The sequence below is a fragment of the Pseudorca crassidens genome, chromosome 3 (genome assembly GCF_039906515.1).
Source record: "Pseudorca crassidens isolate mPseCra1 chromosome 3, mPseCra1.hap1, whole genome shotgun sequence".
Classification (NCBI taxonomy): domain Eukaryota; kingdom Metazoa; phylum Chordata; class Mammalia; order Artiodactyla; family Delphinidae; genus Pseudorca; species Pseudorca crassidens.
This window is the reverse complement of record NC_090298.1, coordinates 29,948,426-29,969,083: the sequence shown is the minus strand read 5'-3', so window position 1 is coordinate 29,969,083 and position 20,658 is coordinate 29,948,426. Positions and strand designations below refer to the sequence as shown.

Here is a 20,658-nt window from a genome sequence, read left to right as displayed (position 1 = left end):
GTGAACTTTCATATTTTAGAATTTATTCAAGTGTCACTTTTTTTCCCTCAAATCTGTATCCTGTCTCTTTCTGCTCATTCGGGTCTCTCACATCTTAAAAGGAATGAAAAGAAAAAAAGAAGAAATAGAGAACAGAAACAAAAAGTTCTCCTCGTCACCATTCCCTTTTAGTAATTGCCTTCTCTCTGGACATTCTTCAGTTCAGTTTTCTTCAAGTCCCATTGTTACGTGAAAATGCTCTCTTGCTAAGGTCATCATTATCCCCTGGTTTTCTTTCGATGTGCTTCGCCCAACCTTCTGAATTTCCTTTATGGGCTCCATTTCTGTGGCGCATTTCCTAAAGGTTGGTGTTCCCTAGGGTCCCATCTTTGGTCATCTTGTTATCTGACTCTCCCTGAACAACTTTAATTATAGCCATGGTTTCATTAACCTGTGATGCATTCCAGATCGTTCTTTCTACCTGATATAGCTTTGTCTTTCTGCTGTGCTCCAGACTCATACTTTTTCCACTGCCTACTGAGCATTTTAGATATTATGCGGGTAACTAAGCTCTAAAACTGGAGGTGGTGAACATTGCAAGAGAAAAATCACATAGCAGAGGGTAGTGCCCCTGTAGCATGTTCACTGAACTTGACTAGGCCCTCAACATTGCCAGACTTTCATCTTCTGTTTCTCTCGTCTGCTTGCTCTTCATTCTCCACAACAAATCTTTCCAATCACTACAAACCTCAGCTCTTCCCTTTGTGACTCTCTCTCACATCCTAGAAACAATCGCCTTTTCTCATTGCAGATGACTTTACTTCCTGCCTCCCAGTGAAAAAAGAAGTCATCAGATGGCAGCTCTTTTCAGCTTCTTACCAGCAAACCTACCTACCTACCCATCCTTTCTTTCTTTCCCTCCAAGAATGGAAGAGTCCCTCTTCCTGAAGTATGGACCCATCCCTTTCAGCTCTCGTTACTTATACTTCTAGCTTCCAGTTTCAACCAAGCATGTACAATTCTCTCATCTTTAAAAACAAAACAAAACTGTCTCAAATCAGAACCCTTTCCAGTTTTCTGTCTTCCCCCTCAATGATCTACTCATCACAGCTGAATTTTTTAAGAGAGACTTTTTTTGAGTATGAATTAATACAGTAAATTGCACAGATCGTGTTTAGTTTGACTTTTTTCAAAGTGAATACACCCATGTAATCAGCACCCAGATCATGATATAGAACATGAACAATATCCCCGGAAGCTTCCCTCATACTTCTCTCCCAGTCATTATGCTCCCCAAAGGTAACCATGATTCTGACTTTGATCACCATAGATTAGTTTTGCCTGCTTTTCAACTTTATAAATATGGACTTATATAGTATGTACTTTTTTGCCTCTCTCTTTTTGCGCACATATTTGGAAGATTCTTCTATGTTGTATGTCTCAGTATTCTTTTCTTTTTCATTTCTGTAAAACGTTCCATTTTGTGAGTATACCACAGTTTATCCTACCCAGCCAAACTTCTTGAATTGTCTGCATCAGTGTCTCCATTTGCTCACTGCTTACCCTTTCCGCAACCCATTGAACCGTATTTTCTACCCTCCCTTCTCCACTCGCACATACAAGCTCTTAATTTACTTGACCTCTTGGCAGCATTTGATTCTATTGTTTTCTCTCTCCCTTTCAAATACTTTCTTCTGGTTTCTGCTCCATATACTCCTTAGTTTTCTTCTGTAACTCTTGACTGCTCTCTCAGTTTCCTTTGCTGGTCTCTCCTGTTTGTTGGCCTTTCCTTTAAAAGTTGATATTTCTCAGGGGTTCGTCTCATATCTTTCCTTATCATTCATTCTAAATCAGTTTCTGTTTTTTTAAATTTATTTATTTTAAATTTATTTTATTTTTGGCTGTGTTGGGTCTTCATTGCTGCACACGGGCTTTCTCTAGTTGCAGCGAGTGGGGGCTACTCTTTGTTGTGGTGCACAGGCTTCTCATTGCGGTGGCTTCTCTTGCTGCGGAGCATGGGCTCTAGGCGCGCGGGCTTCAGTAGTTGTGGCTCATGGGCTCTAGAGTGCAGGCTCAGTAGTTTTGGCGCATGGGCTTAGTTGCTCTGTGCATGTGGGATCTTTCCAGACCAGGGCTTGAACCTGTGTCCCCTGCATTGGCGGGCGGATTCTTAACCACTGCACCACCAGGGAAGCCCCTCATTCATTCTATATACTCACCCTTCCAGCTTTCATCTACTGATGTTGTTTCACTACCATTGATATGGTGATGACTCTAAAAGCTACTTCCTGTGCACCTCCTTTGGGATGTGTCCTAGCTACTTCAACATCAGTATACTCTCTCCTGCTTCTTAGCACAGCACCACCCCTTACCCTCTCTAAATAGTTCCAGTTTTGTTCCATTTAAGTACATTCTCCATGTTGAAGCTTTATCAGTCCTTAGAAAACTAAAATTTGATCATGTCTCCTTTCCGTTAAAGAAAATGATTCCTCATTATTCTTTGGATGCAATCTAAATTATTCATAAAAGCATTGAAGGCCTTTTTTTAGATTCATTTTAAGCCACGCATACTGTTGTACTCTCTCTCGGTCATCGTGGCCTCCTTTTGCTCCCAGGAATGTGCTTTGCTCTCCCCAAAATTTAATACTAGGAAAATATTCAGCTATCTATTATAGTTTGGTTCAGTATTAATTATTACTCAAAATCATATTTATTCATGAAAAGAACTGCACATTAAAATTGAGATTCACATATTTTCAGTATTTTGAGATTATACAGACATGTCAAGTGTTTTTTAATCATATTCTTTCTTATCATCCAGGATTCTGTTACCTTTTATGCAGTCGTATGCAAGATCAGGAGGGTTTTCCATTACTGGAAAGATCAAAACTGCACTGATTGAGAATGCAATCTATTATGGCACCTACTTGCTGATTTTTGGAGCGTTTTTAATTTATGTAGCTGTAAACCCACACTTGCACTTAGAATGGTAAGAAAAACCATGTTCTTAACATTGTTTCTGTATACAGTTGCATTTTTGAAAATTAATTTTTATCTCATATGCAGGTTAACAAACATTTCCTTGAGAAACCTACCATTATATGTTTTATAGATTCCCCCAGAAGAATATCATAATAATATATATTACTAAGAAGGAAAATACGGAATAACATCTTTGAATATACATATTGGACAAGGGACTGATGCTTTGTCTAAGAGCTATATGTTAAAAGTATTAACTCCCATGATTTTATGATAGACTTTCAAATTTTGTGTATGACTAAATACCTAGATTTCTTTCTCATTGGAACTTGTGAATACTTTTCTTTTGTTCTGACTATAATTTGAGGGCATATTTCTCTTTAACTTTGAATTTATCATTGCAATAAAATTGAAATCTGTATTATACTTGTGGTCTGTTATACGTGAAGAGTCAGAGCTGAGAAGTTTAGGAATGGAGTGGCAATGATAATCCTTACTGTTGCATTCTTGAGGTTTGCGTGCATCTGCCTTAAAACAAGTTAAAATTTTTTCAGGCTTAAAATTTTTTTAAGGCTTCTCTTGGTTAATATTAAATAAGAAAGCACCTAATGAAAAATATATTTTCTTCAGGATAATTCTTGCCATGAATTTTCCTAGATTCTAATTTTAACTATAATAGAAGCCGTGTTTCCTGTGTTAAAGTCTACTTCTGCAGTCACACTCTAACTTTTCATTAAAACACGTTATCTGCTGTTACTAAAAGAGTAGCTGAGGATTTGAAGGTCGAATTTTTTCATATAAAATTGGAGCCATCTTGTAGGGCAGTTGTTTTCTGAGAAAACATTTAACACTAGTTCCATTTAACATTTTTGTTGCAAAAATTTATCTATCACAGCTATCTGCTTATGTTTTCTTCCTTAGGAACCAGCTTCAGACAATTGGGATAGCTGCTGCAAATACATGGGGTCTTTTTCTTCTGGTGTTGTTGTTGGGGTATGGCTTGGTAGAAATCCCTCGCTCATACTGGAATGGAGCAAAAAGAGGTTATCTACTTATGAAAACTTATTTTAAGGCAGCCAAATTGATGACGGAGAAAGCAGATGCAGAAGAGACTTTAGAAGATGTCATGGAGGTAAGTAACTTTAAACCGTGGAGTCAACAGTCATCAAGTTGTGTGTATCTCCTTTTGGATATACTGTTGGTTTTGTTGTTGTTGGCACACTGATGGGCTTTAGAATAAAAATTTGGTGATGTACAGTTATTAAGGATGTCTCATCCATTTGAATGACTTCTTATTGGCAGTTCATCTTCATGAGATCTCATCTCCATCTTCTAACCGGCAGAGATGCAGGGAGAATATATTCAACAGTGCAGTGTTATGCTTGTTGTCTTGGAGTGACTTTTATTTTTATTTTATTTATGTTTTTGGCCACGCCAGGTCTTAGTTGCAGCACGCGGGATCTTCGTTGAGGCATGAAGGATCTTTCGTTGTGCTGCGCGGACTCTTCGTTGTGGTGCACAGGCTTCTCTAGTTGTGATGTGCGGGTTTGCTCTCTCTTGTTGTGGTGTGCAGGCTCCAGGGCACGTGGGCTCTGTAGTTGTGGCATGTGGACTCTGTAATTTGCGGCACGGGGGCTCTAGTTGAGGCACGCTAGCTCAGTAGTTGTGGTGCGCGGGCTTAGTTGCCCCGCAGCAGGTGGGATCTTAGTTCCCTGACCAGGGATCAAACCCATGTCCCCTGCATTGCAAGGTGGATTCTTTAGCACTAGACCACCAGGTAAGTCCCCTGGGTTAACTTTTAATAGTTCAAAGTTAAGACTCAAAAGTTTCCCAGACTAGATGATAAGTTATATGGTTACCGTGACATAGTAGAAGTGAAAATAGAAATTAAAGGACGCATCTTCCTGAAAATATGACCCAAAGTAATCCCACCAAGTCTGGAAACCTCTTTAGAGACCAATATACATGGGAATTTGTGTCCCTAAGTTTCGTTTCCTGTCTGTAATCTTAATAAGGCACTTCATTTTACTCACTTGTAAAATTCATATGACTTGAACCAACTTCACAAAGTTATTGAAAGTATTAAATTTCAATAATATACACAAAAAATACAACAAATTATAAAATTTTGCTGTTTAATAATTTCGTTGTTGATTTTAAAAAAGGTTGTAGTCACCTCAAATTTTGCTCTTCTGCACAAATATGCTATTCCAATAATGTTATTCTTCAGCATAAAACCTTATGTTGAAGGCTTTCGTTCACTTTAGAGTAAAGCAAAATGCTGTAATGTGGCCTACCAAAACATGATTTGGCCCACGTCTAGCTCTCTCTTATCTCTCTGTCTTCCCCATGCTGGTCAACTTTGGTTCCTCAAACTTAATAATGGTGATGATAATAGCAAACAAGTATGTAGGCAAACAAGTATATAGAGTCACATATTTGCCTATGACTTTCTAAGCACTTTATATATATTAATACATTTAATTCTCAAAACAACCTTATAAGGGAGAATTTTTTACCCTTGTTTAATAAATGAAAATGAGACACAGAGAGGGTGAGTTTGCCATGTTCACATGGCTACTGAGTGATAGAGCCACTGTGACTCTAGTTCATGCTTTAACAGGGATTGGCAAGCTTTCGGTAAAGGGCCAGATAGTAAATATTTTAGGCTTTCTGTGCCATATGGTCTCTGTTGCAACTACTCCATCACTGTAGCATGAAAGCAGCCACAGACAGTATATCAATGAATGAGGAATGGATGTGTTCAAACAAGAACAGATGGTGGGCCTGATTGGATCTGGTTTGCCGACCCCTGCTCTTAACCGTTACGTTCGTTGGCACTCTATTCTGCCTTTGAGTATGCTATTCCCAAACTCTTGGAATGCTCATTTCTCCAGTCTCTTTAGCTAATTCCTACTTCATTTTCAGGTCTCAACACAAGTGAGAATTCTTCAGCGGAGGCTTCTGTGTTAGTTTCCTGGGGCTGCCATAACAAAGTACCATGAACTATGTGGTTTAAACAACAGAAATCTATTGTTTCAGGGCTCTGGGGGCTGAAAATCTAAGATCAAGGTGTCAGCAGGGTTGGTTCCTTTAGAGGGCTATAGGGAAATTTGTACCATACCTCTCTTCTATCTTCTGGTCGTTAACTGACAATCTTTGGTGTTCCTTGGCTTGTATTATAGATCTCTGTCTTCGTATTCACATGATATTCTCCCTGTGTGCCTGTGTCCAAATTTCCTCTTTTTATAAGGACACCAGACAGATTATGGGCCCACCCCATTCCAGTATGACCTTATCATAATTTAACCAATTATATCTGCAACAACCCTATTCCCAGACAAGATTACATTCTAAGGTACTGGAGCTTGAGACATCAACATATGATTTTGGGGGGAGCACAGTTCAACCCAAAACACCTTCTTTGGTCCTCCAGATTCTTAGATACTCAGCAGCCATTTTTAAGTGAATGAATAAATGAACAAAAGAATGGATACTGATTCTTTAATTGTGGTTGAAAATTTTTATGTTGACTTCTTGCATTTATTTATAAAATGTTAAGAACTGTAGCAGAAGACATTGATTCAAAATATGGAGTAAATCTCCTATAAATAATACTCTATTACATTTCCTTAAGCATGTGATGGATGTTATTACATTTTTCAAAGGAAGTTAATTTGTTATTTTTTATATTTGATATATTTGAAATTTTGAATTTTGAAAAAAAATTTAAAAATTTATATTTGATAATAAAATAATTAAAAGGAGATCATTTAAATTTGATAATGTTCCCCTCAAAAGTTGGTATTAAATTCAGTTGTTTCAGATTTAAGGAATATGGATTTCACCAGTTCATTCAAACTTCCTTGACCAAGTATAAATTAAATGCAGTTTATTTTAGATCTGGATTTTGCTAGGAGGAATCTTCAGTGAATAAAGATAGATTTTGTTGTTGTTAAATGGGAGTCCTCTACTTAGAAATAGGATGTGGAAAATTAAGGATTGGAATTGATGCTTTCTTTGCTATTTTAGTGTAGGTTTAAGGTGTGAGGGATTTAAAAAAATTTAGATAAGAGAAATTTTTCCATGTCAATAAGAAACCACTATTTTTATTGAATATATCTGACGTAAAACATTGTGTAAATTTAAGGTGTACAAAATGTTAATTTGATCCATTTTTATATGGTAAGAAACTACTCTTTTCTTAATGGATCTTTTGAAAATAGCAGGAAGTCCACATACATAGCAGAAGAACTCTAGCCCTTTTTTGCCCCCTCAAAAAATGCATGATTTAGCAGGTATGAATTTCTTTGTCCATATGTTTAAAGGGCATTTGGGATCCTTCCTGTTTTTCTGAATGTCTGAAAATTTATAAACTTGTGGAGAAATTTTTTTCATCATTTTTTAAATACCTAGTGTCTTCCTGCCATGTTAAGTGCTATGTGGAACTGGCCATTAGGATACTAACGGTCTAGAGTAGAAAATTGTACAGTCCCTCACAGTATATGATAAATGCACTGTAAATGATACATGCTCTAGTGTAGAGAAATTTCGCCTAGAGGAAGAGGTGAAATGGAGGAAGTGAAATATGACCTGGGCCTTGAAGAATGGGTAGAATTTTCATAGCTGACAGCATTCTGGTCAGGTATCAGGAGGTTTTAAAACTAAATTAATTATGCATAAGATAAAGTTTACAAGGTTTGAAAGATAGATAGCCAGATAGCACGGCCATGAATGTCGGACTCAAAAGTTCAGTGTATTTTGAAATCAGTGAGGAATCATTGACACCTTGCATGCAGGGAAGAGACATGATCCTGTATGTGGTTTAGGATAATCAGTCTGATGGAGGTGCGCAGAATAAAGCATGGACAAGAATACTGATAACTTAGTTTGAGAGAAAACTTTTAAAATCCACTGGTTTTGAATACATCTTTTAAGAGATCACAATCACCTTTTTTTTTTTTCTGGTAATTACTAATTATATTTTTCATCTATCCATAAAATCTTCCAAATGCAGTTTTATAAAAACCAGTTTAGTGTTTTATGATATGTTTTCTATGGAGTGAATGTATACATCTGTGTGTCTGTTACTTTTCTTTGAAGCATTAATAAAACTTATAAGCCATGTCAAACCATTCAAAAGGAATTTTTGCTAGATGGCCAGAGGTCACCTCTACCTGCTGTCATTTTTCAAGGTAGAGGATTTGGAGAGGGACAAATAGCTACTTATTCCACTGAAAATAATAGAGTTCTATTGTCACAATAATGACAGAGTTCAAAGTTATGTTATTTGATATGAAGAAAATAAGCTATTATTCAAATACATTCCACACTTTATAAAAATTATGAACCTTGAAGGAAACTTAAATTTATAAGCTATAGCAAATATCAACGTTCCAGTACTTGCTTTTGTTTAATATGCTAAAGAATTTAGAGGAAAAATATGATTTTCATATATAATATATAATCAGACTGTATAGTTTGTATTCAAAGTTATGCTAACTAGTCAACAAAACTTTAAGGTAGCTTAGAAATGGAAGAGTGTAATGTAGTGATGCTTCAAGCACCTTTTAAAAACCCAAGTCCTGTCATTCCGGTTTTAGGCCTTACTCATTGACCTCAAAATGAAATGTTATTAAGGCCTTCTGGAATACTTTGCTCTTACTCTACAGCCTGATCAAGCACAGCGCAGACCTTTGCTCTCCTTTCCCGTTAGTCACTGGAGTTTCTTTTCCTGAAACTCCTTGTTCACTTCTGCTTGGAGGCCTTGGTACATGCTGTCCCTCTGTCTGGAATATTCTTGCTCCTTCCTTTGATCAGCTGACTCCTATCCTCAGTTTAGCTTTTTATCTCAGTTTAAGTAATCGGTTCATCAGAAAGTCTTCCACACTAGATTATACAGCAGTTTTCACACCATTTCTATTTGAATAATGTCTGTTTTCTTCACTAAGCTAAGCTCTTTGACAGGAGCAGTGTCTGTTGGTACAGATTATTCATGGGGTCTGCATATTTTAAATTTTGATGGTTATTGCTAAATTATCTTCCAAATAGATTACATCACATTTTACTGTGTATAGGGAGGCCTTTTCCCCCGCAATCTTACCTCATTATATAAGAGCAGTTTTTTATAATTTTACAAGAAAACTGTCCTCATTTTAAAAAGTTGTAGTTTTTTTTAGTGGGATTGAACATCTTTTCAGATATTTATTGGCCAATTGCATTTCTTCTGTATCTTCCCATTTTTCTTTTGATTTTTAAGAGCTCTCCATATATTAAGGATAGTGATTTTTTTTCCATATACGTTATACTTTTTCACAACTTTTTCTATATGCCCTATGGTTTCCCTGCCCCCCAGTTTTACATCTCTTAAGGCCATCCTCTGCTCTATAATCAGACTGTTATTTTTAATATCCTGGTTGGTTCACTCTTGCCTCCCAGCCTTTGAACATGCTGTTTCTTCTTCCTAGAACAGTGGTTCCAACCTTCTCAAAAATTTCATTTATATTATAGAATATCGTGATTCTTTTAGAACTACTGATTCTAAAGATTCCCTTCTCTAACCCCTTTATTTCTTTCATATGCATTAAATTGTTGATTTAATTATCTCATCACCACACTGCAATCTTAGTGAAAGACTTATAACACCATGTCTTCCCACTCCACCCTCCAGTATGGATTGTGGTGACCTTACACCTAGCACAGTGCTGGCACATAGTGAACTCTTAATTTTAAAAATGTGGGATGAATCATTAGTTGTGACTGCTGTAAAGTACTCTCTCATTGGAAAGGAGCAGGTGCTTTGTGACATTTTTAGCCTGTTCTGCTTCCTCTGGTTTCTCTGCTGTATTTTAGGTAATGAGATAATTGAACTTGAGGAGCAAGATGGAGAAATGCAGTCCTGTTCTTTTAGAATCTCAGTTTGCCTGATCCTTCATGACTTTTTATAATGTTTATTCATCTCTGTGTACCAAGTAAGCAAATGGTAAGGCAGTAAATGTAGAAAGTTATAAAAAGTGTGAGGGTATAGATACAGCTGTTCTATAATTTTGTGTTTTTATTTGTGTTCTTAAGAGTTTTTATTCAGAGAATAGAACTTTATTATATGCTGAGTAATTTGGGTTGGAACTAAACTTGTGAGAATATATATAGTACCTAGAGCATACTGATTTGAAACATCTAATCTACAGAAATGGAAATATTTTTATTTCTCTTACTGTTTTCATAGGAAGTTCGTAAAGTGAATGAGAGCATCAAGTATAACCACCCACTGAGAAAATGTGTTGACACAATACTTAAAAAGGTAATTAAATAATATTCTCATCTATTTTCTTTTGAAATGTAAATTTACATACTATATTATAATAAAAGCATCAGAAAAGTATGCAAACAGCCTGTGATTGAAGTCTTCCAACTCCTTTCCATTTTCATGACAATATTAACCATAAACCCATAGTAATTTGTACATAGAATTTGTTCTTTTGTTACTATAGGTTTAACATTATTTATTGGCAGTATTTTCCATTGAAATGTGGCTATAGAGGTTATGTTAAATAATGTAAAATGATTGCCGTGACACAGTGATGGAGATGGACCTTTATAGGTTGTAAAAGTGTCATTAAGGGCTTCCCTGGTGGCGCAGTGGTTGAGAGTCCGCCTCCCGATGCAGGGGACACAGGTTAGTGCCCTGGTCCAGGAAGATCCCACGTGCCGCGGAGCGGCTGGGCCCGTGAGCCATGGCCGCTGGGCCTGCGTGTCCGGAGCCTGTGCTCCGCAACGGGAGAGGCCACAACAGTGAGAGGCCCACGTACCAAAAAAAAAAAAAAGTGTCATGAAATGTGGTCACTAAAAGCGTATTTCCTATAAGGAAATAAATTAGGTCCTCAATAATCACATTTAATCAGCTTTGTACATGGTATTTTACAATATATTTCATAAAATGAATGACATTATGAGATATTTAATAAGAAACCATACAATTAAGGTTTTGATGCATTAGTATTGAATTAGAGGTATTCATATACTTCCGAAAATGATTATTCCAGAAATGAGTTCCCCAATTGTCTTCTCTGCAACCACAGAGCCCCTGAACTATTCCTTTTCTTGTATTTAGTTTATTTTTAAAGACTTGTATGTAAGCCTTTATTTTTTTATTGAGGTAACATTGATTTATAACATTATATGAGTTTTGTGTGTACATTATATTTCTACTTCTAGATACCCTATACCATCCTTATCACCAAAAATTTATTTTCCATCAGTCACCATACAGTGGATCCCCTTTACCCATTTCACCCTAACCCCCACTACTACTCTGTTCTCTGTATCTACATGTTTGTTTTTATTTGGTTTGGTTTATTCATTTATTTTCTTTTTGTTTGTCTATCAGCTTTTTATATTTCCCATATGAGTTGAATCCTATGGTATTTGTCTTCATCTGACTTATTTCACTTAGCATAATACCCTCAAGGTCCATCCATGTTGTTACAGATGACAAGATTTTATCTTTTTTTAATGGCTGAGTAGTATTCCCCTGTGTGTGTGTGTGTGTGTGTGTGTGTGTGTGTGTGTGTGTGTATCACATCTTCTTTATCCATTCATTCACTGATGGGCACTTAGATTGTTTATCTTGACTATTGTAAATAATGCTGCAGTGAACATGGGGGTGCAGATATCCTTTAGGATTCGTATTTTCATATTCTTTGGATAAATTCCCAGAGGCGGGATAGCTAGATCATACAGTAGCTGTAGTCTTTTTTTTTTTTTTTTTTTTTCGGTACGTGGGCCTCTCACTGCTGTGGCCTCTCCCGTTGCAGAGCACAGGCTCCAAATGCGCAGGCTCAGCGGCCATGGCTCACGGGCCCAGCCGCTCCGCGGCATGTGGGATCTTCCCGGACCGGGGCATGAACCCATGTCCCCTGCATTGGCAGGCGGACTCTCAACCACTACGCCACCAGGGCAGCCCCGTAGTCTTAATTTTTTGAGGACTCTCCATACTGTTTTCCATAGCGGCTGCACCAATTTACATTCCCACCAGTAGTGTATGAGGGTTCTGTGTTCTCCACATCTTCACCAACACTTGTTATTTCTTGTCGTTTTGATAATAGCCATTCTGACAGGTATGAGGTGATAATCTCATTGTGGTTTTGATTTGCATTTCTTGAATAATTAGTGATGTTGAACATCTTTTCATGCACTTGTTGGCCACCTGTATGTCTTCTTTGGAAAATATCTATTCGGTTCCCCTGCCCATTTTTCAATCAAGTTGTTTGTTCATTGTTGAGTTGTATGAGTTCTTTATATATTTTGGATGTTAACCTCCTATTGGATATATCATTTGTAAATATATTTCTCCTTTGGTAGGTTGTCTTTTCATTTTATTGATGGTTTCCTTTGCTGTGCAGAAGCTTTTTAGTTTGTTATAATCACATTTGTCTATTTTTGCTTTTGCTTCCCTTGCCTGAGGAGACATATCTAGAAAGATATTGCTAAGACCAATGTCAGAGAGCATCCTGCCTATATTTTCTTCTGGGATTTTTATGGTTTCATGTCTTACAGTCAAGTCTTTAATCCATTTTGGGTTGATTTTTATGTATGGTATGCAATAGTGGTTTAGTTTCCTTTTTTTGCATATGGCTGTCCAGTTCTTTTCCTATACTTTAAATCTGTTATACTAATTATTAGCTAGTGCTCCTTTTGGTTAAGATGATAGTCATGAGAATCAATTCTCTACATTTCTCTTATATTTGCTACCTTTTGAGATCTATTCAGGGAGGTTAACCAACTTGCCCAAGTTCATAGAGGTAATAAATGACTAATAGTGGTGTAGACGACTTCAAATCTGGAAGATGTTTGCAAGAAAATTAGATATGCTCAAGAATGAAAGATTTTTAATAAAAATAAAATTTTAATCTTTTTTGCAAATAAAATTTCTAAAAATCTACTCGTTCCTTGTAGTGCCCTGTAGAGTATCAGGAAAAAATGGGTAGGAACATGGATGATTACGAAGATTTTGATGAAAAACATAATACCTATCCAAGTGAAAAGAGTCTGGTAAAACTACATAAACAGGTAACTTTATATAGCCTTTTTACCTTCTGATGATTTTAGTTAGATTTGTAATTACTGCCCACAAAAAAGGAAGTTTGAGTGAATGTGTATCAGAAACTTCCTTTGATCCTGTCCTTATCATTATTCTTTGAAGTGTTTTAACTTTGTTTTTCTCGACATGGTTACTGTTGGAATTTGGGGAGGGAGAACTATTCACTAAGCATGAGTGTTATATGTATTATAGAATATTAACATCCTTGACTCCACCCAGTAAATGCCACGACCCCTTTCCTGTTGCTGTGACAACCAAAACATGCTCCTTAGTGGGGAGTTGAATCACTGTTGGATCAGAACACTGACAGGTATACCCCCGCTCTCTTTGTTAGGTGATTTATTCAGTTCAGAGACACCGTCGAACTCAAGTACAATGGCAGATTCTTTTGGAACAAGCATTTTATCTAGAAGATGTAGCAAAAAATGAAACTAGTGCTACTTGTCAGTTTGTTCATACCTTTCAATCGCCGGAGCCAGAAAATAGATTTATTCAGTATTTTTATAATCCTACAGTTGGTATGTAATTTGATGTACATTTCAAAGTTTAATGCTGATAATTTTTCTGATGAAAAGTGTATATTTTCACAAATGCAAAGTTAAATTATAATTGTGTTATTTGACTTATGCCATATGGTAATACTATGTATTTGATAAACCTCCCCCAAAAAACTATTTTACTTGTCATATAACATATAAACTATTAGCTTCCACTCTTTCTTCACAGATAACCAAAATTCTATGCAAAAATATATGCAATACATCAAGCATATCTTGTATACATAATATATACTTAAAACAATTAGAATTTTAAGCAGTTTTATATCATAAGCGTGGATCTCTTCTTTAGTCTTGACATACTACTAAAATGTTCCCCTAAGATGTCCTCTTTGATTACTTACATTTATTAGTCTATATACAAAACCTACATTCAATAGTCATAATTATTTTATTCTCCTTTATGATTATTTATGACACTTTCTTCAAATGTTATCAAATTTAGTATGAAGAACTTAATGAAAATATCAAAGTGTCACAGTATTAGAACTTCTGTTTACCTTATTTATTCAAATAAATACCTTATTATTTATTCAAATAAACTGTTAAGTTCACTTGATTTTATTTTACATGTTTGGTCTTGAGTATGAAAACATAATGGCCATAACACATGTCTCAATGAAGATCTTTTTTTTTAATTAAATAAAGGAATGATGTGATACTTGTTTTCATTCATTCAACAAACATTTGAGCCTATATATGCTGTGAATTGTTGGGTGCTTGGTATATATCAGTGAACAAAAAAGACAGAAATTCCTGCCCTTGCAGAGTGAGAAAAACAGGCAATCTATACATAAAGGTATGAACAGGATGCTGAGTAGTAGGTAGTTGGCTGTAGATATTGGAGTTCAAGGAAGAAGTCTGCTCTGCAAATATAAATTAGGGTATCGTTAATGTATAGGTGGGCCATGGGTTAGGATAAAGTCAGTGAAGAAGTAATGGGATAGAGAAAAGAGAAAATCTGAGGACCAAGCCTGAGGTACTGCCAATTTAGACATCAAGTTGATGCGGAGGAACCAGCAGAAAAGACTAGAAAAAGAATGGCTGGTGAGATAGGAGGAAAACCAGGAGAGTGAAATGTTTTGAGAAAAAGGTTGTATAAAGTACCTTTTCAAATGTTTCAGATAGGTAGATTATTATGAATATTAAGACTTGACAATGGGATTTCAGAGGAATGAAGTGGGGGGAAGGGTAAAAAAGCCTGATCGAAATTTGAAAGAAAAACGAGGGAAAGCAGTTAGAGACACAATAGAAAACTCTCAAAGTGTTTTCTTTATAAAAGGGAATAAAGAGGGAGTAGCTGAAGGAGAGTGGTAGGGTCAAGAGAAATTATTGCATGTAATTTGCAAATGACACCTTCGAGGAAATATGTTGAGACAGAAGAGAATGGCTGGGACAATGTACATTTACAGGCGAGATGAAAAGGGAAATAGTGAATAGTGAGGAGAAAGGCCTTAGTTTAGGAGGTAAAGCACAAATATACTTGAGCAGATGTGAAAAGATGTAGTGGCGGGCACTTGGGGAGGTTCTGTTCTTCCAGCTTCTGTTTTCTCAGTGAAATGCTGAGAGTAATTATAGGGCAAGAGATTTTGGAAATTTGAGGAAAGAAGGCGCAAAATAGTTGCTTAGGGAGAGTAGGCATGGGAGAAGATTGGTGAATTACAGTACGCTAGCCAAGCAGTGCTCAGGGTCCACTTGAAGCTATTGATTAAGAATTTAAAGTGAGATGAGTCAGAAGAGTTGCGTGTCTTACTCTTGCAATGTGCAGTTCCATGGGTGCAGGCTCAGGGTAGCCAAGGAGTTGAATCTAACCAGAGCGTGGTTTAGCTTAGCAAGTACAGGGAAGCAAGAGAGGCCACGAGAATTGGGATATTGGAGAGTGATTATCCTCAAAGACTATGGAACCTGAGCTGGGTAAAGAAAGTAATAAGGACATCAGGTTAAGTGGCAGGAAAAATGTGGTAGAATAAATGGACTGTCGAGGTAAAGTCAGTCAGTGGAGCTGGAATAGTAGATGAAGGTGTTGCTTGGGGACAGGGATCCTATTCTTTAATGAGATTATAAGGGTTGGAGTTATCGGTAATAAAAGATTTAAAGGATGAGTAGTTGAGGTAAGCTGGAGGACAGACTCATTGGAGGAGAGTAGGTCGAGGAAGTGAAAGACCAGGGTATTGAAAGGAGGATCACCTGTGTGGATATTGAAATCACCAGGAACTATCCTGTGAGTAGGGTTGAAAAGATTTAGAGTGAGCCAGGAGCTCAACTCTTCAATGAATGAAGTATAACCTTTTCAATTTTGTGAGTTTTCTTCTTTTTTTTTTCTTTAACTTTTTTTTTTTTTTTTGCCTAAAGTCAGACTTAACAAAAAGTTGCCAGAATAATACAAAGAATTCCCATACGCCCTTCACCCAGATTCCTTAAATGTTAACATTTTACCTTATTCATTTGCTTTATCTTTTTCTATCTGTATACATATTTTTCCTTTATCTTTTCAGAGTTAAATCCAGACATGATAACCTCTTTACCTCTCAGTGTTTCCGTGTGTATTTTCTAAGAATAAAGACGTTTTTGTACATAACCAAGTACAATGTGATCAAAATAAAGAAATTAGCATTGATACAGTACAGTGATCTACAGACCTTGTTCAGATTTTGCTAATTGTCTCAATAATATTCTTTGTAAAAAAATCCCAGATCGTGCATTGCATTCAGTTGTCATGTCTCCTTAGTCTCCTTTAATCTGGAATGATTTCTGTGTCTCTGTTATTATTTTATGACATTAATGTTTTGGAGAGTACAGGTCAGTTTTTTATTGAATGTCCCTGAATTTGAGTTTGATGTTTCCTCATAATCAGATGCAGGTTCTACATTTTTGGCAGGAATACCTCAGCAATGATGTGTTCTTATCAGAGCATGAGGCACATAATATCAGTTTGTCCCATTACTGCTATTCATTTGCTTAGGATGGTGTCTGCCTGGTTCCACCACTGTTTTTCTCTTTGCAATTACGTATCTTGTATTGGAGGTATTTTGAAACACTGTAAATACGCTGTTACTCCTTTATGGTTTTCCTAATCATTTTTTTCTTTTATCTTCCAGAGTGGTACTGGGAATGTCTTTTGCGACCGTGGTTTTATAGGGTACTTGCTGTGGTGTTGTCCATCTTCTCCGTGATTGTTGTGTGGTCAGAGTGCACATTCTTTAGCACTACACCTGTCTTATCCCTCTTTGCAGTCTTCATACAGCTGGCCGAAAAAACATACAATTATATTTATATCGAGGTCAGTTTATTTTATATGGGTCGTAAATAAATGTCAGCCATAGTATAATCCTTAACTGTTGTATCTTTTCTCCATATATTTCTTCTAGTAATAATGAAAGCAGTGAAGTTTCCCACAGTGTTATTATTCACACTTCCAAAAATGAGCTTCATCATTTTACCCAGAATATAAAAACTAAGAACTGTATTTGAGGAGAGATGAAAAGATGCAAAATAGTGCAAAGTACTTCTATGAGAATGCTTTGATCCTCTTTATGCCAGTGAAGCTACATAACTTATAGTCTTCATGTGAAGAGTTGCCCAGGGAATGGGAGAACAGGCTCACTGCAGGAGGTAGCTTTGAAACTTATGGATAGGATGTGGGACTGATTAAGATGTAGATTTTTTTTCATAATTTCATTTTATGAAAAAATGAAATTAGGCGGTTAAAAATTTATACTGTTACTGTGTATAAGTTTTAGAATGTCAATAAATGTTAGCTGGAATTCAAAGATAATGCTTGTGATAGTATATAAGTATTGAAGTCTGTTAGTCTGAAACTGGGTTCTTTGTTTTCTTAGATTGCTTGCTTCCTCTCCATCTTCTTCCTCAGTATCTGTGTTTATTCTACTGTGTTCAGGATTCGTGTATTTAACTATTATTACCTGGCTTCACATCACCAGACTGATGCTTACAGCCTTCTTTTCAGTGGCATGTAAGTAGATTGTGTGTAGAAACAAGGGAAATGTCTCCATTACATGTATTCTTATGGATCTCTCTTCTATTTCTTTTTGTTTATGGGTCTTCACTAACACCTGCATTTCTATGAGCTAATTGATTAGGTTTAAGTATTAATTAGGTGCTTGTTGATGGCTAGCTAAATTCTTCTTGAAGTTTAGGGTTAAAATGGGTATGCTAGATTAGGAAGGAAAAGAAAGACATAGTGAGCCTGGATTTACCAATTAGAGGGTCAATAAATAGGTTAGTAATAAGAAGAACATTTGAGAGTTTAGAGACTAAGTCAGACCTAGAAAGTGTTCTGAGGTTCAGTGGCCTCAAACTGAATTGTGGAGGACCAAGAACACCAAAAGAACAATTCTTGCTGAGAGATTTAGTAGAAGTTTAGCGAGATGGTTCCAGCTTGGGCTAGGTTGCACAATCTACTATTTGTCCGTATTGTTAACTTAGTTATATTAGGTTTTTAGGGCTGGACTTTGGGAACTTCAAGAGGAATCAATATCTGAGGCATCTCTAAGACTTTTTTTTACCTTTTTTCCCCCAATAATTGTAGACTCAAAGGGAGTTGCAAATATAATACAAAGAGTCCTAGTAACCTTCACTCAGCTTCCCCCAGTGGAGACATTTTATATTGCTGTTGTACAGACACACTATTGTTAACAGACCACAGACCTTATTAATTTTCAGTATTTTTTTTCCTTTATTCGTGTGTGTGTGTGTGTGTGTGTGTAGATTCCCGTAACCACCACCACAATCAAGATACAGAACTATTCTGTCACCACAAAAGAACTCATATTACCTCTTTCTATTCACACCCTCTCTTCATTTTTGTCTCCTTCTACTCTCCAACTCTGTAGTTCTGTAAGGTTCTCTTTTTATCTGGTCAAAACTGAGCTCCAACTATTATTTATACCTGTAATTGTCAGAGTTGACATACTTTGATAAAACTTCAGATCTTTTACGTACTGAGTACAATTCACCTGAGGATGTTACTGTCCTCGTCATGCTATTGAGACAGATTTAGATTACACAGATGGTAGGCGTGGAAGAGGCACATACAGAGGCACTCTGCAAATTCTTGGGATAAAGCAGTGGCAAACACCAGCGAAGGAGATAACCTGAGGCTGGAGTTTTGCCTTGTAGGTGTTGATGTTTTTAAGGAAGATGTGATTAATAGGATTTTCAGAATGTCTCAAAAGTAAGGGCAGTTTGTATTAAGAATTAAAAATACAAATGGATGAGAATAATAGTTACAATGATCTGAAATGTTCTTAATGTATTTCAACATAATATATAATGTATCTTCCTGCTTTAATTTTTATATATTGTGTTTATTAATGCTTACTTCAGGTTATTTTGCCGTTTGACTCCTCCTTTATGTCTTAATTTCTTGGGTTTGACCCATATGGATTCATCCATCTCTCACCAGAATACACAGCCAACTGCTTATACATCTGTAAGTATTGTCAAAAAAGAGTTCTTTAGATTCATTATCTATATAGGGTGCTATTATTGTGAAATTTATTTTTACTGCTGGTGGAAAAGTTCTGTTGCATTATTAGGATCTTTTTAAAAATTACTAAAACTTTCTTTTACAGATTGTATATGTAATTACTAATGACTGAATAAAAGTGATATTGCTATATCTTATTATAAAAAATTAATTTTTGGTTCATATAGGTTGTCCAGCTGAGCAATATCAATAGACCTGACCTATAATAATATTAACCTTTATGTTTATGGTCTTAATGTATTTGATGATTTTCAGTAGTATTTATAAAATATTAATATTTGGGGGAGAAAAATCTTAATAAATAAGCAAATTAAGATATAATAGACATATAACATTGTATTAGTTTATGGTGTACAACATAATTGGTATATGTATATATTGTGAAATAATTATCATAATAAGTTTAGTTACCATTCATCACCTCACAGTTACAATTTCTTTCCTCTTGTGATGAGAACTTAAAAATCAGTCTATTTAGTGCTTCATTTCTACTTTTTTGAAAACTCCGAATTAATTGATATAAATGGTTATGGGTGAATTTTCTAATGAAAAAGAATGAAAGATATAGAACTGTACTGATTTAATTTTTTCTTGCTCCTCAGATTATGGGTTCCATGAAAGTTTTATCCTTTATTGCAGATGGGTTCTATATATATTATCCTATGTTGGTGGTAATTCTCTGCATTGCTACTTACTTTAGGTAAGAAACAACATTGCTTATTTTCCACATATGCTTAGCCTGATCTGGATAACTTTTCTCCTTAAAGCTCTTTTAAATATTCACTGATTGGGTTCTGGTTGTTTGTTTTATTGTGACTTTGTGGGTGCTGGGCATAGTTTAAAGGGGTCGCTTGAGTGACTGGGTCAGGTTCTCCCTCCAAAGATATTTTCAAGAAAAGAGAGAGAGTTATTCTGTTACACATATTTAGTCTACAGAGTGATAGGATTAATTACAGAATGTTAACTCTGAGTCCTGGCCTGTGGTGCTGGCAGCCAGTGTAGCTTATGAAGCACCCCCATACCCAGCTTGTATCCAGAAACATATATTAGTCTTAGGGCTTTCCCCACAATCATTTTTGGGTTTCTAGATATTTCAGATCATAGCCAGAACAGAGGGTCAGGTGAGGAACAGTTGAAATCAGACAGTACGTGTAAGGCAGGAAAGTACATGGGCTGCTCTTTTTATAGGATCAGAAAAAGTGGTAGAACCTTGGCAGAGATCAGACTCAAAAGGAGTTAAAAGACAGGTGTGCTTGGCTTCTAGCCCCCTGTCTTCCCTACTTCCACGTGTTAGGTGCCCACATCCTGTACTCTGCCTACCCTCTTCACTGCTTAAGTGCTCCATGACACACCAAAAATGCCCCTTAAAAAAATTTATTGATAATAAGTTTCATCCAACCACTTTTCATTTAAATCTTTCAGTACCATTATATAGTTATTGTAAATAATGTACATTATTGTACTGATATTCTAACACTAGGATATTGAGTAAACAAAAGTTTTGTTTGAAATAAATTCTCTATTGAATTTTG

General features: G+C 36.1%; 1 protein-coding gene across 8 annotated transcripts in view; it reads left to right on the top strand.

The window, feature by feature from the left end:
- Positions 1-20,658, top strand: part of LMBRD2 (LMBR1 domain containing 2) — a 56,104-nt gene that overhangs the window by 12,482 nt on the left and 22,964 nt on the right. For all 8 annotated transcript variants that reach the window (XM_067730512.1, XM_067730515.1, XM_067730509.1 and 5 more), the window contains 9 exons: positions 2,801-2,968; positions 3,883-4,093; positions 10,187-10,261; positions 12,916-13,029; positions 13,395-13,578; positions 16,716-16,897; positions 17,457-17,590; positions 18,964-19,069; positions 19,729-19,826. In XM_067730512.1, coding sequence (XP_067586613.1) covers positions 2,801-2,968; positions 3,883-4,093; positions 10,187-10,261; positions 12,916-13,029; positions 13,395-13,578; positions 16,716-16,897; positions 17,457-17,590; positions 18,964-19,069; positions 19,729-19,826 — 1,272 coding nt within the window. The remainder of the gene's footprint in view (positions 1-2,800; positions 2,969-3,882; positions 4,094-10,186; positions 10,262-12,915; positions 13,030-13,394; positions 13,579-16,715; positions 16,898-17,456; positions 17,591-18,963; positions 19,070-19,728; positions 19,827-20,658) is intronic.